The sequence below is a fragment of the Cheilinus undulatus genome, linkage group 12 (genome assembly GCF_018320785.1).
Source record: "Cheilinus undulatus linkage group 12, ASM1832078v1, whole genome shotgun sequence".
Taxonomy (NCBI): Eukaryota; Metazoa; Chordata; class Actinopteri; order Labriformes; family Labridae; genus Cheilinus; species Cheilinus undulatus.
This window is the reverse complement of record NC_054876.1, coordinates 35,859,721-35,875,790: the sequence shown is the minus strand read 5'-3', so window position 1 is coordinate 35,875,790 and position 16,070 is coordinate 35,859,721. Positions and strand designations below refer to the sequence as shown.

The 16,070-nt window shown below is 38.3% G+C and overlaps 1 protein-coding gene and 1 long non-coding RNA gene across 6 annotated transcripts in view; one reads left to right on the top strand and one right to left on the bottom strand.

Moving 5' to 3' along the window:
- Positions 1-16,070, bottom strand: part of LOC121519025 (disks large homolog 4) — a 118,390-nt gene that overhangs the window by 36,582 nt on the left and 65,738 nt on the right. For all 5 annotated transcript variants that reach the window (XM_041801790.1, XM_041801788.1, XM_041801791.1 and 2 more), the window contains exons 2-3: positions 13,707-13,868; positions 2,306-2,362 (exon numbers count right to left, since the gene is read on the bottom strand). In XM_041801790.1, the coding sequence (XP_041657724.1) occupies positions 2,306-2,362; positions 13,707-13,868 (219 nt within the window). The remainder of the gene's footprint in view (positions 1-2,305; positions 2,363-13,706; positions 13,869-16,070) is intronic.
- Positions 1-16,070, top strand: part of LOC121519026 — an 87,889-nt gene that overhangs the window by 27,419 nt on the left and 44,400 nt on the right. The gene's annotated exons all lie outside the window — the stretch shown is intronic.

The following is a 16,070-nucleotide window of genomic DNA, read 5'->3' as shown; positions in this document are numbered from 1 at the left end:
CCTTAGGCAGAACTGCATTGAAAACAGCCTTCTGTACTGGAAATCACTGCATAAAGCTGTATCATGCAAAGAAGAGGATCCAGAAATGCCACCATCTTCTCTGGGCCAAAGCTCATTTAAACCGAGGCAAAATGGAAAACTGTTCTGTGGTCAAATGAATTTAAATTTGAAATTTTTGGAAACCACAAACACCGAGTCCTACGGAATGGAGAAGAAAAGGACTATCCAGCTTGTTAAAGCCTGCATCTCATGGTATTAGGTTGCATTAGTGCCCATGCTGAGAACTATATAGAGGTTTTAGCGCAACAGATGTCTCTTTCAGGGAAGACCTTTACTATTTTACCACATACCACATCCATCACAACAGCATGGCTTCACAGTAGAAGAGTCAGGGTGCTGAATGTAGTCCAGACCTTTCACCAAAATAAGCATTTGTCTTATCATAGAAGGAAAAATCCAGCAAAGAAAACCAGATAAGAAATCAGGTAAGAATGGGACAACATTCCTCTCTCAAAACTCCAGTAATTAGTCTCCTCACTTTCCAGATGTTTTCAGACTGTTGTTAAAAGAAGAGGGGAATGGATGCTACACTAGGGTAAACATGGCCCTATCCTGACTTTTTTGAGATGCTTTGCTGCCATAAAATAAAAACAAGCTAGTATTTTTCATGACATGGTAAAAATGTTTCAGTTTGAGCCTCTGATATGTTTATGTTCTATCATGAATTAAGTACGAGTTTCTGATATTTGCCAATAATTGCATTCAGTTTTTATTTACATTTAACAAACTATCCCAACTTTTTTGGAATTGGGTTTATATACAGCATAATTTATGGTAGGTTTTGTTTGCTGTATCTGAAAGATGAATTGTGAATGCTGTTCACTGCAGTAAGATCAGTAATTGACGTCACTGCCCTATATGGAGCCCCACAATTAAGGGAAGACTATAGACTTATCTGGACACACAGAGGAGAAGAGATATGAAGTTTAATTAATATGAGCTTTGATCGATATCAAAAGTTCTGCACAGTGTGAAAAAAATCAGTTCTAATTACATTATGCTGTGAGTTGAAAAATAAAAAAAGATGTGATTTGAAGTGAAAGCACCTCTTCACTAAATCATGTGCATAACCCAAAGACCTCTTCTTACTTTGCCAAACCATTGCAGTGCTCCCAGAGACAATTGTACCCATAAATCAATGGAGCCTGGAGTGGTACTGGCAAAGCCCACACCATTAAAGCAATAAAGAGACAGACTGACGACATCACCTACACATCAATGACAACCACACAGCAGCGGCTGCAAACACACACACAGACATTACTGCAATGAGACAGTTCATAACTGTAACCTAACCAGTGTATAAAATTGAATCTGTGCATATATTCTAAATGACACTCTTCTGTTTTATGTATCAAGATATTTTGCCAAATTGTGCAGGATGTCCCGTGTTAAACGGGCTTATCATAAGTAGGCACTATTAGAAGGGGTGTGTTCAAGGTCAGGGCAAGCAGACGGAGATGAGAAGTGATAAATAGTGGCGAGAGCAACAGAGAGAGAGACTGAGAGCTACATTTTAAGGTCCAGTCCTTTCAATGACTTTTGAAAGGCCTGGACTTCTTAATTAAAGTCCTGGCTTTGACTGCAGATTTTCCATTTTTGCCATTGAAGTCTATAAATGATATGTATATAAACAGATCTTTTGTTTTATCACAAGGTGAAAGGGAATTATTTGTTATCCTTTACCTGTTCTGTGATTACATCCTTGTTTAACAGGTGTCAGAGACATCCACGACACGACGTTCATGCAAACTTGTTATTTATATAAAACATTAGAGCCTTCTTTCATTATCATGAAAGCCGTGGTGTAGTCTAACACTGACACCTACAGGCTTCACTCTGCTCTGCAAAAGATTACAGTAGTCTATCAAACAGAGTAGTATGATTTCAGTGTGACGGCAAAGACAACATTAAAAAACTGATCAGTTCCAGTTTTGTGATTTAAGACCCCAGATATAGTCATTGAGCGCAAGCGGAACCAATCTGTCAGACAATGGAGATTTAAATGACAATGAGTATGAGCACATTGATATCATCAAACAGATGACCTCATACTCAGGCAGTACAGTTAAAATGGTGTTGAACGGGCAGATGCCTGTCTGCATCGGGCAGACAAACTTTTAGTGACACGATATCCAGCAGAGACAGGAAATGAGGACACAAATAAGACTGATGATGATGACGGATGACGGTACTGCCGGTAGATTTCAGGGTGACGGAGCAGCACGGATTGCTGTGCTCTTACCAGAGTGGAAACAGCGGAGGTGTACATTGGAGTGTGTCCCGTAGACATCAACACAGGCTGGAAAACAACAGAAGGGAGAGGGTAATTGTGCAGGGCATGCCGAAGGGTACAGGGGGAGAACAATGGGTACCACTTTGTCTTCTTTCTTTATTTATTAGAGAGGATGCTGACAAGTTAATCTATGAAACTGTCTGGGTTCACGGCAGAGCTCAACCAAAACTGGGTCATACAACTATTCCACTAAAATATTTAAACTGGAATATATCATTAATGAAACCTGCAAGATGTGCTTACATATGATCGTTTAACAGCTGTACTGTTATACTGTACATTTTTATATACTCAGCATATATAAAACTATGGGAACATCAGGAGTTTAGAGCATTTAGTACAGTGAGGCATTAAAATTATACAAAGGTAAACTTTGCTGCACTGTTACATAGTTAATCAACAGTTTCTATGAAATATGCAACATAACTTCTGTTTCCAACTATGGTTCATTCTGCTGTCATCAGCCGCTTATTAACTCAGAGTTCAAGTATGAATAGGTGGTTTCATTTAAAGCAGACTTGATTTTACCTGCACAGCTTCTCTAAACAATACATCCTGCCTATGAATTTTACAAATAGCAGCAGTGCAGCATTTTCACATGTCAGGAGGCTCTTTTCCTCCCACTGGAAAAGTTTGTATAATGCAGCAAAACACGTTAAAGTATGAATGTTAGGACAGCTGGATTTGCTGATCCTAGTAAGAATACCTGGTAGGTGGATTCATGCTGATCCTGATATTTACAGATCTGTGCATCTTGATATAGACATAACGGCTGTTTTAGCAATTTTCTCTCAACTGCTTGCTCAATAGCACGTTAGCAGCAATTACAGTAGCAAAGTGAGGGACATTAAACTTGCTCTAATTTACTGAGCCATAAAACCTTTAATTGAGACATTCCTTTCAGGTGAAATTGTTCATGTAGGTAGCTTAATGTCTCTCATTTCTTAACCTTGCCTCCCCCTGCTAACCAGACACAAGCAGGCAGACAGGTGCAGGAGGGGGTTTGTGTAGTGTATAACACGAAGGAAGAGAACATAAAAGGTGTGAAGAGAATAAGAGCAATGTGGGATTGATTCAGCCAGGGTGTCCACTGAAGTGCCAAGTGGAACCACCATTAAGGCATTGTTATATTTTATAAAGCAACACTAGTTTTGTAAACCAGCCAGGAAGTGGGTATCAGTTTGGTCTGAGACAAAAAGTAGGGTTTCCTATTGGATTTCCGTTATTGCAGGCACAGGATTTTTGCATATCTTTTGATTCCAGGATTTTTAGGCAGCCAGTAAATCTTCACAAATTAATAACTCTTACAGTTTCTGAAAATTTAAAAGATCTGCAAAATTCAAAAGCTTCTTTGTTTAATAAATCATCTACAACAAAGTCACTAGAATTAGTTTGTGATGTGTTGGCTATCCTCTTAAAAGACATTCAGAGGTTTCAGATTTGAAGAATGGACTCTGCACCATCACAGTGATAATAAAACCAAATTAATATATGCTTGTATTAATTAATGCCTCATTTCAGGCATCATATTAAAAGTAAACCCTGGTGACTTGATACAAGAGAACCAGAATGAAAACACTGTTTGCAAACTGGGCTTTAGGGTCATTATACTTCAGAAATCTGCCTTTGTGCAGGTGGTACAAAGTTCAGATAAACATGCCTTTATCATCATCATCATCATCATCATCATCATCTTCATAATAAGTTTTACCCTCAAAAAAATCATATTGGTTTTAAGGTTGTCAGAATCTTCAGTACTAGGGTGAGAAATTTCTGCCAGCATTTACAGCTGCTATATTCACCTCACATATCAATAGCATGTGTGAATAAAGTTTTTGCAGTTTAAAGTACAATCAATCTACCTTAGCCAGGTCTTTTTTCACTTGAGAATAATTTTTGTGTGATATTTCAAGCACTTACTCAGGGAACCAACCAGCAAGAGTTCACTGTCTATCAGCTGTTTTTACAGTGCTGTTATTGGCTCTCAAAAAGGCAGATGAAGGCTGATTTTACAGTTACTGTTTAACTTTCGGATTGTATGTAATGGGCGTGCAATCCAGAAAATGTCTTTATTTGAAAATTAACCCATTTATCATTTATAGTAGGGATGCACGGATCCACTTTTTTCAGTTCCGATCCGATTCCGATAAATATGTGTTGATACTGATACTGATTCCGATATATATATATTTTTAACAATTACTATTGTTGTTGGTAAAATGTGTGAGGTTACATGAAGCTGTAGTAAACCACCCAGCTCCTCTTATTTAAAACCAAAAAAAAAAAAAAAAAAAAAAAGAATTGAATTTAAATGTTTTCCAAACAAATGTATTTGAACTACTACTAAACATTGATTTACTAGTTGGTTAAAATAATTACCTATCATTTTTTATGAGCACGTGCTTGAAATCCCTGTCTATAATGCTCTTTTAAACTGTAACAGACCTCCCGCCACTAGAGACCGCTGTAGCTTCAGTTAATGGCCGCAGCCTTCCTCTCTGACTCTTCACCCGATGTCAACAATCAGTAGCTTGTTGGTGGCTAACAGCTAACGGCAGTTAGCGACAGTTTTCCAAAGGAGTAAATGGAAATAAAGTGGTATGTGGGCTGTCGAGGAACAAGCGCTGGCTTTCAATGCTAGCGTTACCCATTATCAGGAGAATGTCTCACCCACTCTTCTTTGTGTACTCTCATCTTTAGACTAGTTTTGACTATTCTAAATATAGATTTATGTTTAATCTACTAGGTAATTATACCACTAAGAACATCCTAATACTAGCTCAGTTACACACAGGCTGTCTCATGTGAGACTGCGGTGCGTTCATGGTCTACTGCAAACTGCAGGATGGATTTGGATCGGTCACTTGGATCGGCGCCGTCAGTCAGATACCCAATCTATTAGTTACGTCCATATTGGACCCGATACCGATATTGGATCGGATCGATCCCATCCCTAATTTACAGAGGAGTCATGTCTGGGTCCTGATGCCAGAGCATTTGAGAACCATTGCTTTAAAGGACAAAATATCCATTAATTTAAGGTTGAAAGTACAGAAGTTACCAAAAGTGAAGTGAAATGAATAGTTAAATCAGGGTCACACCTGCACAGATAGTCTGCAGCTGTCAGATAACTTTGGCCTAGACATGGGACAGTATCTCGTTTTCTTTTTGAGTTGTTCAGGTTGCAAATCTGGGTTTCTAATAGCCGGGATACTGGCATATCACGGTTTCTGACAAGGTATACATGCAGAAACAGAAATTGGGACACTCAAGTACATGTAAACCCACTCATTGATGTCACATATCCCTAGAAGGATTTCTGCAAATCCTGACCTACACACTAAACAGAATCACTACATTCAATTCCTCTGGATTACTAATGATAATTCAGAAGAAATCTTATTTAGGGGAAATTATTTTCCTTTAGCCTTTCAATAATATAAACAGTATTTCTTTTTGTGTATGTGTATTTGGGAAATCAAGTTCAACTTAATTAAGCAGTACTGGGTATCCAGGAGGTCATATTTGTTGCTGTGGTATTGAATTGTTTGATTTTTACTATTATGTAAGTGGAGGATTTAGGTATGGTGACAACTCTATTGATTAACAACACTAATCAAAATCACAGTCGCCAAAAACAAAGAGCCTTTCTCCATCATCATAAAAAGATTTTATAACCTATTACACCTTTTTGTTGTGCCTCATCAGCCAGAAATTTTATTCTAGCCACATAAGAGTAGCAGAGCAAACCTTACAAACATGCTCACTGACAAAGGGCTATGTGTCCAGAAGACAGAATCTATTAATGTGTTTTCTACAGTCATCCAGCAGCCTGGGACTGAATTCCTTTTCTATATTTTTTTCATAAACATTCAACAATGCAAACTGGTGTCATAAAGTCACACAAACAATTCACTTTGAACTAAGTGAGAGCCCAGACCTTTATTTTTCAAAGTGCATTCAGTTGTCCCTGAAGAAAAATATAAGACTTCATAAATTATGGCAGTGTTCCAGAAATAGAACCAGGGCTAACCCTCGATCCCACAACGCTGAAAACAACATCAACATGCTTCCTTTCATAAGGCAGGGAAAAATATACCTAATAATAAAGAATTATGTTGCAGAGTATATGTCTGAACACCACTGGTCTTGTCACTGTATTTCAGTTTAAAATCTCCAACTATTCAAATGACACCACTGTGAATAGTTGTGTTTATAGGACAGCTTTGCCTCTACCCTGTGGTTTTGATTCATTATTTCCTGCATTGTCTGAATTTTAAATTTGCAAACATTTCCAAAGTGGGACATATGATATAATATCAGTGTATTCTTGCTCAAAGGTATTACCTAGGGCAGCTTTATCAGGGGGATGATATGTAAAAAGAAGTTATTGCAGCGTTGTTTTAAACTTTACATTTCCCCAGACAGAGGTGCCTTTGTGCTGTAGACCAACCAAAGAAGCAGGAAACACACCATGCTATACTCATAGATCACAGATCTATCACTGTCAAAGATGCTCCAGCTCAGTTTGCATCTGGAGTGTCTGTGTGTCACATTAACAGCTTGAGAATAAATGTAACGCTCTAGCACTCAGGCTACTTACTTTGTGTGCCTGTCAAACAGATAATGTGGCATTCAAACAAAGGTCTCCAGCTGGAATAGAATTCGGGAAGCTGTGAATAACAAAATATCAAAGATTTTTCTCTTTTGACTGCCACATGCATTCCCCCATTTGGCTGTTTAAACATGAAACAACCCTCTAGAAAAAGGTGGAAGTGAAGTTATTTAAATGAATGTGAATTTTAATAGTACAGATTCTGTTATAAATGGGATCTATCTGACTCTCAAGCAAAGGAGTGAGTTATTTTTAGCCGATGGTGTCGGAAAAGCTGCATCAAGTACAGGGCAGTGTATATAACATGACGCATGAAACATCCTCAGCCCACACAATGCAGTAAATAAACCCACCAGTTCTTTAACTTAAAGTTTGACATTTAGGTGTTCAATGCTGTTTGTTTTTTTAAACTAATTTAATATTTTTTTCAAAATAGCAAATCTCCTCTTCCCAAGAGATGCATGCTAGAAAACACATGAATAATACACAGCTGATTAATGGTACAAAGCCCAGTTATACAAAGATCACAGACATGGCTCTGAACAGTCAGGACTTTGTTATGCAACCTCCTCAGCTTGACTGTCTTTCAGTGATGGTTCGGCTCTTTTCTTTATACCAGATCACAAAGAACCCCTCTCAGTGATATGCTGTTTTTTACCTGATCTTAACGACATGCACCAGGAGTCAGGAAATGAAAGTTTAAGACTTGTGATTACAACACAGACATATTATAAGGCCTGTCTGATGATTCAGCTGTGCAAAGACATTAATACACTGCGGGGGAAACTTTGATTCAGTTTATTTGGAGAAATCTTTTACTTGTGGTGCCTAATGAATGTCCTTGACTGAAGTGTTTACTGCCCACTGACACATTCTGATATGGCAGTGTGGACTGCCCACACTTCAATTGTTACCACTGCTGGCCACTGTAAAAATAAACTCCTTAAGTTTTACAACCACGTTTTGGAATATCCCAAGAGAAAAAATTATGAAAACTACACAGGCTTTTCTAGCAAAATGTGCCCCTGGCCTGTCCACAATCCCCCCAAGAATCAGAAAAATACCCCCTCCCCTCTCTTTCTCCACCTTTTAGAAAATGTATGCTGAAACAAGCGTTCTCAGATTTCCCCTCATGATGTCATGTGGGGAGTAAGCACCGCCCCCAGGTTCAGTTGGCCCTCCCCGCTTGGAAGAATTCCACCTCCTCTCCTGATCCTCATCTCAGCTGCCAGCTTAGTGGAGGATCAGAAGAGCCACATCCATTTGCGGGGAGGGGCGGAGTCAGATAGCTCAATAACATTTTAAGCCACAGAAACAGCTCATTCTGAGCAGGGCTGACACAGAGGGGTTTTTAGACATGCAAAAATCCAAAACTGGAGTGTTTTTTTTTTTCAGCAAAAAACTTCACAGGCATGTTTTGAGGACCTCTGAGAACAATATAAACTTGTCTGAAAAGGGTCCTTTGACAGCCCTAGTTTTTTCCTGTAAGCTGACTGTTTACTCTGCTTTCTTGAACATTTTGCTATGAGGTTTTGCAAGTCAGGTTTTCTAACTTTTAACTTTTGGTCTCTTAACCTTTACCTTAACCTTTACCCAAACCATTAACAGAAGTTTAATCCAATTTTATTTTACAGCATATCAGATAAATGGTCTGTACGAGTGGCTGTCAGAGATTTTCAGTCTGCAGCCAGACCCCTTCTCCATATATTTGCAGAGACTACATGTTTCCTGATTTTAAAAAGTTTAACTCTCCATTCTATTATCCCAACAGGTGATCTTTGATCAGTGAAGGGATGTAACATGACAAAACCAACAGTGAAGTATAACATCTGCAGCAACCAGCTCCAGAACAAGATTAAAAGCTGTCTCCCAGGGTTTTACTTTACATTAGACATGTTTGTCTTCTCTTTACTATACCATTATATAGCTTATTGATTTTTTTTAATAGATCCTAGGAATAAAAGTGAATTATTTGCTCAAAGGAGTACATTTTTCTTTTGACATTTTGGCTGATTATATTCTTATATTCTGTCTTTCCATGGGATTTGATGCTATGATTTTTCCAGACTATCAAATGATCACATATTCATGTGTGACAGATTGCAGATGCAAAACGTCTTACCTGCAATGTCATCATTCAGCCTAAATTGATATTTCCTGTGTATGACTTCAGAAATAGTGACTATAAAGAAACTCCTGATACAGCAAGCCTCAGGGAAATCACTGAATGAATCATGTAATGAATCTGAAACACTGGAGGGCACACATCATGGTTTAAAATTTCTCTTACACAGATTTAAATTACCTCATAATGGTTGATTTGTTGGAAAAAGGGACATCTCCCCCTTAACAATTATCATAATAAATGGTGCGACACTCAGCGGTGAATAATTACTGATCCCTCTGATGCATGTACTGGATGACAAACTCCAGGGGGACAAAAGGATTTAATCAAAGCACAAAGAGAGGTCAGAAAGAATAGAAAACATGCCGTTTGTTACAGCAACACTTTTTTATACTGTGAAACCTCAGATACAGGAGGAACAATAGGGATTCTGTCCTGTCTGTGAAACAGAGGACCAACTCTGGTCCCTTGCAGAGCTGCTTGGGGGGAGCCTGGGTGTTTGCTCTGGTCATGGTCTGGATAATCAGCTCTGGATTTAGTCCAGGCTCTCTTCCACAGATGTAGCAGACTTTCCATGTCTCAACTAACAGAAATGCCCTTTTTTGCCTTCACTTAAGAGTGACACCAGTACACAGGCCTATTTTTTATTTTGTCTCTCCAACAGAAAAGGACTCTATATTAATTCATTTTACAGTGACATGGGCCCATGTTAGCTGATGTGTGGAGGAAAACACAGATTTAATAGTCTGCACCATTTAGTGGGGGCCAGTGGGCATGTTGTTAAAGCTGTTGACATAACACTGAGTTCTGATGTTGTTTCTTTATCTGCATGCCTGCTGATCACTTTTTACTCTTTCATTAGCAGTTTTCACTCAGGCACTCAATTTTAAGAGCTCTGCCCCAGAAATCTTCACTAGTTGCTTGTTCACACGTGTTCCTCACAACCAGAAGGTTTTCCTGCTGGATGAGGGGGGGTGGTGGTGTCACCTTTATGCCGAATGTTTTTACCTGCAGACACAGATGCTGCATGCACATTGCTCTGTTCTCTGACTGTTGATGGTGATATCAGACAGAAATTTCATGTGGATTAAGGTAAAAAAAAAAAAAGAGAAAACTCTCATTTTGGATTTTCATCACACAACACAGAAGAAACAGCATGACGTGCTTCAGGTCACATGACTATCATCACATGTCTTGCAGTGTGACTATTTCACATGTGTGGATCGCCATTGTGATGGTCAAACAATACATCATTCAGCTCTATTATTGTGTTGGCTAATTAGCTCTTACCCTGCCTATTTCAGCATGAATTTCAGCATTGGATTACTATTTTTAACTGACAGGGCTGCAAAGTTGGAGTGGTTTATCACAGCTGCTTTGAGTAGATGAGGGTGATAACTGTTCTGCAGCAGTAGAAGTTGATGTTATCAGTCTGCATGCTACTTGCAGCATCAGTCGCATTGATTGAGTCTTTTTTTCCACAACCTAAAGACAGTTGAAGGCTCTGCAATGTATTTTTACCTCCTGGGATCCTGTACTTGGACATAACATTACCTTTTAGCTTTCCAAGATAATTGCCCTTAATGTTGGGGGAATTTTCTTTGGGACTTTCATGGGAATTTGGCGAATTTATTTATACATTTTGGTGAATATGTTTAGAAATGTTTCAGTATCAGTAAACTCAAGTATTGTTGGTTCAAGTACTGCAAATGCAAAGCTGGGTCCTTACAAATCCAGTCTCCATCCCTAACTCTGGGCATGTCCTGCAGCTCCCTTGCCAGGCTTTGACCCAGAAGTAAAAAAGCATAAGCAAAGCAGAAGTCATGAATTGTCTGCCTTTAGATATTGCCAAATGCTAGAGGGATAGCGTACATCACATTTGTATTGGAAGTGAAACATACAGAGCTGTTAATTACCTTCGCCAAGGAGGTTATATGATCGGCAAGGTTAGTTAGTTAGTTAGTAAGTTAGTTAGTTAGTTAGTTAGTTAGTTAGCAACATAACTCAAGAACCTATGGACGGATGTTGATGAAATTTTCCAGAAATGTCAGGAATGGCATAAGGAAGAACTGATTAGATTTTGGGAGTGATCCGGATCACCGTCTGGATACAGGAATTTTTTAAAGGATTCTTTACTATTGGGTGATAGGGCTAATGGCAGAGGTCTGCACTCTAGTGCTTTTCTAGTGTTGTCATGTTTTCACTATTTGACATTCAACCAGTTTGCTGCTTGCAAACTTTTAGCAAGGTCAACTGGAAGAAGGTCCAATATAAGTGTTGTTCCAGTTCCTGTACCAGTATTGGAAATACATCCAATACTACTGAAAATGCAGGTGTTGCTAACAACGAGTTTTGCTTAAAACCCTTCTAGTCATCACGCGTCAAACTGCACATGCTTTAGCAGGCAGATCATTATGGAGACGTTCTGAATGGTGAATAATGGAGAGAAAGCGATAGAGAGCCTGTGATTTGGCCATCTCTGTCATTGTTTTTTTCATATTTAGAAGTAAAACTCAATAATTAGCACAAAAACAAGTTTATGTGTCACAGAGAAGCTGTACGTAACGATTCTATTTGTTGAGCCGTGATCTGAGTTCACTGTAGGGCTAAATAATGAGCTAGTTTTCCACAGTGGAGTCAGTCCAGAAACTGACCAGAGTCCAGAAATGACTGGTATCAGATTGGTTCTCAGTATCGGCCAATATCTAATGCTTTGATATTCGAATTAGTATAGGTAAGGAAAAAATGGTGTTGGAAAATCTCTAAATAGTTTATAATTGAAGGGGGGCATTATTAACTTCAGTAGCAGCTGGACAAACTTCCATCAATACATCAATTCAGCCAAGAATAGTGGTTCAGCTAAATAGCCTTAATGAGCTTTAACTTGCTCTACTTTATTGTGCACGTAACTCTGACTGTTATGAGAAAGAGCCACAGGTATCCACTAAAAGGCAAAATTAATGGTGGTTATTTCCTTTTTCCTCATTCCCATCACAGTCAAGCTAAAGAGTTATCCCTCTTTTCTGTTTGGCTGCAAATGAGTGGTTGAGCTGTTTAAAAAAAGTCACAGAACCATGTTCAAGAATAACTTCAGATGATCATTTTAATCTGTCATTTGAAAAGTAAGATGTATGAACAGTGCTTAAAAAACTGAATCCACTTCCAATTACTTGACTGAAACTCATTCTCAAATGCCACCAGTTTGAGAGCTTTCTTAAACAGCTACCACGTATTCTCCCCAGTCACTACCACCAACGCTGAGCAGGCTCTGTATGCTGTAAATAATAGTTCTAAAGCGTAAGAAGTCAGACTCTCCTCTGTGTTTGTTAAAACCGCTTTTCATTGGATGTATTTGCTCCTTAGGGACATCAGTGTACTCCCATGTGGGAAATGAGAAACTCTTCTCACTTCAAAGCAAATAAACACTGGACCTCTGAAGTCCTAATAGCCAATCTGACTGTTAGATAATATGTGTGGGCATATTAGGTGGATCATTATCCAGGGTGCATTAGAGCTTACACCTTTGTTGTCTTAATGCACTCAAGGCAACATGACTCCTCTTATATTCCTACTAATGTCAGCTGTCATTAGACTGTGTGATTGATATCTGAATTATATTTTACATTTGTTAGACACGTGTCTTAGAGGAGTGATTACCCTAGTGTGTGCCACTCAGACTGAAGATGATTTATAATTTTTACTCAGCAAAATTAATAATGAATGTTTTCATTTCAATAGGATTGTTGTAATCTGTTCTTCTGTTACATGCTCTAAATTGATGATCGACCACATCCTGAAAGCGATAAGGTGATCAGATTACCCGCAGCATCTTGTGTCCACTTGCACTTTGACTTTTATGCTGTTAAGGTCTGATATCAAATTCCCTTATAGATGCATGTCATGCAAGTGTGAGGGTGATCTCTCCTCATAAATGTATTATATCCTCATTAAATTATTTATGTTGGAGTAAAAACAGCATAACTGACAGCACACAACGTAACATTGTTATTGTATCTGTATCGATGTTTTAATAAACCACTTGCCTGTGAGCTAAAGGGAGCCTTTAAAAGAAGTGTAAAAGTTTAGAGGATGATGTCTCCCCAAATAAAGGAAGCTATATTACCATGGCTATGTCTCTTAATAGATCTTTCCTTTCATTTCTATTATTCATATTCATGTCAAACCGTTTATGTCGTATCATTTTGCTTTAATCTGAAATGTTATCACCCTCAATTATCCTATCAATACAATTATCCACTTCAACAGTGGCTACATTCAGTGTTTTTTTTTCAGAAGTGTTTTTGATCTGCAGCAAAAACGTGAATCTCTAATGGAGTTCTGCGATGGAGTGCTTCACAGTTTATTTGAATATGAGGTCAAACTGATGTAACACTGAATATATTTTACAGTCGGAAGGATATAACAGCAACCTGCTGGCAGAGGGATAATAATATGTGACTGGCTCTACAGTGTATTTAGTTTAACAGGATGTGTGTGTTTATTGTAACACTGTATCAGCTGATTTAGCTGACAGCTTAGTGTTGCTGTTGTAATAGTGTTAGGTATTGATCGACAGTGTACATTAGAGAGCAAGGGTGTGTTTGTCCTACCTTGACAGGAGAGATATGTGTGTGTGGTGTGTAGCCATGTATGGCCTCCATGGCAGCGAGGTTCTTGTCGCTCATATGAAGCATCTCGGCACTTTTCCCTGGAGCCAGATGTGCTGGACTGTGCTCCAAGGGGGGCGTCTCCTCATCCTGGTACCTGTACTTCTGCAGAAACACAGAGAAGGAAGACACTGTTAGTCCAAACGGATGCAATGTTTTATGGGAAGCTATTGGCTGAGTGCATTGAATTGGAGGGGGGAAAAGCTAAAGATGTGTGAAGATCAGGGCTGATATCAACACAGATGCTTGAAATAACAGTAAAGCTGATCTAATTCCAACATTTAGTCATTGCTTCTCTGTGATTCTTCATGTGTTTTTTCTATAGCATGGAGGAGCTATTAATGCTTGATTATCATTGGTAGCGCCAACTATTAAAATGTCACAGGGACATATTTTATAATTTGCATGTTGTTGACCTTTCTCAGATGAAGTGTAAGACTTCTACACTGTCCGCTTTTCACCTTTGATCATGATTAGAAATCAGTTTGTCCTGTAAGTGACTTCCACCAATCAGCCCAATGTCTGACAACAAGGCAAGTATAGGCTGATAACCACTTTTCACACCAATACAGTCGTGCAACAACATTACCAATGTTTGTCACAAAAAACTGAATTAAAACATTACCAATACAGACACTAGTACTGCTAATGCATACTACAGACAACAGACAGTGGGAGCAGAGAGTCCATTACTAGCCACAGCTAGCAGAAGGTCAGCAATCAGTTCTTTCCACTAGAGTTTTTATTTTTCTAGTTTTTACATGTGTCAGAAGGATATGGGGTGTGGGCTGATATGCATGTCCAGATATGGTCATCAATATCAAGATAGAAAAAAATAGTGTCTGAACAGCTCCTTCTGTATGATATTGGATTTTTGCTGATATCTGATGCTTATATGCCAATAGCTATAAATTAGTTTTAGCTGATAGTTTTTCAAAGTACTTTAGACCTATAGCATTCTTGAATGAATGAGTGAATTAAATTTATTTCAGTTCACTCACAACAAACAAAACAGTTTACAAAATGAAATTTCTGAATTTTCAAGGTAACCGTAAGGGTGTAGGTTGAAGCTGAAGCTTATGTAAACCTACCTGTCTTACCTTATTAAAACATAACCATAATCCTCAAAACACAATTAGTGTAAGGTATGATGATGAATAAAGAAAAAGAATTCAGCTGACTAGGGTCGGTTAGTCCAGCATAATATCACTAGCTTATTTGTTTATACACCCAATATTTCCAGCTTACATAGGTAAGTTTTTACAGCCAAAATATCAGTTATAAATATCTGAAGATGATATCTGCTGATACAATTAACTCACCTTTAAAGCTAACATCTGCTGATACCTAGGGTTGGGTATCCTTTGGGTTTTTTCCAATACCAGTGCCAAATTGCTAGTTTTTTTTACAGTGTCAGTGCCTAAATGGTACCTGAATCAATGGTTTTAGGAATAAAAGTATTGTAAAAGCAGGTGAGTGAATAAAAACTGTCATGTTATCTTAAAAGATTCAAAGAAATATGTTAAAAAGACGCCAATAAAATATTAATAAGTCAAGGTGTAACTTCTGTATGTATGAGCCTCATATATAACGCATTTTGTGCCTTTTATTTGGAGTGGGGGAGGGTCATGTCAGGGTTGCAGGGTACCAAAATGAAGCACCAAAATCTGCCATTTATTCTGGTACAGTAGATATTAGATGCGTTCGTACCGGTATCATGTTGGTACCAGATCACGATACTCATCCCTACTAATACCGATATCATGCTGATTATATTGTACATTCCTGTTTTCTTGGATTCTTTTTGATACCTCATGCTTCAAACAATACAATGCACTTTATTTTTAGGGATGCACAACATTGTTGTATTGATGTCAGTATCAGTAGATATCAGTTCAAAAAGTTAATTGTCGTATTGATTGATATGAAAATTACTTCTAGAGCTGAAAGCTTCCATTCGATTGGTCGATCGTTTAGTCGAAAAGCATGTGTCCAAGTTTAAAGAGTTACCGCACCGGGATCACGGAGATCAAAGGCAGGTGCACGCTGATCGTCTCTCAATTAATTAGTTTTTTAGTACGACATAATGAGCCTAAAAAATGTATTAATGCTTCAAAAGGATTGTTGTGTTCATTTTAGGTTCATTTAGAGTACCAAACAGACACAGTAAGGAACCTGTATGCATTAAACTGGTCCCCAAAGAGATGATTTTTAAAATTTTTAAAATTTTTAATTTTTTACCTGAATGACCGATCAATTGGTTGGTGCCTGGGTGCGATTCGGTTGACCAAGTTTTTCTTTGGTTGA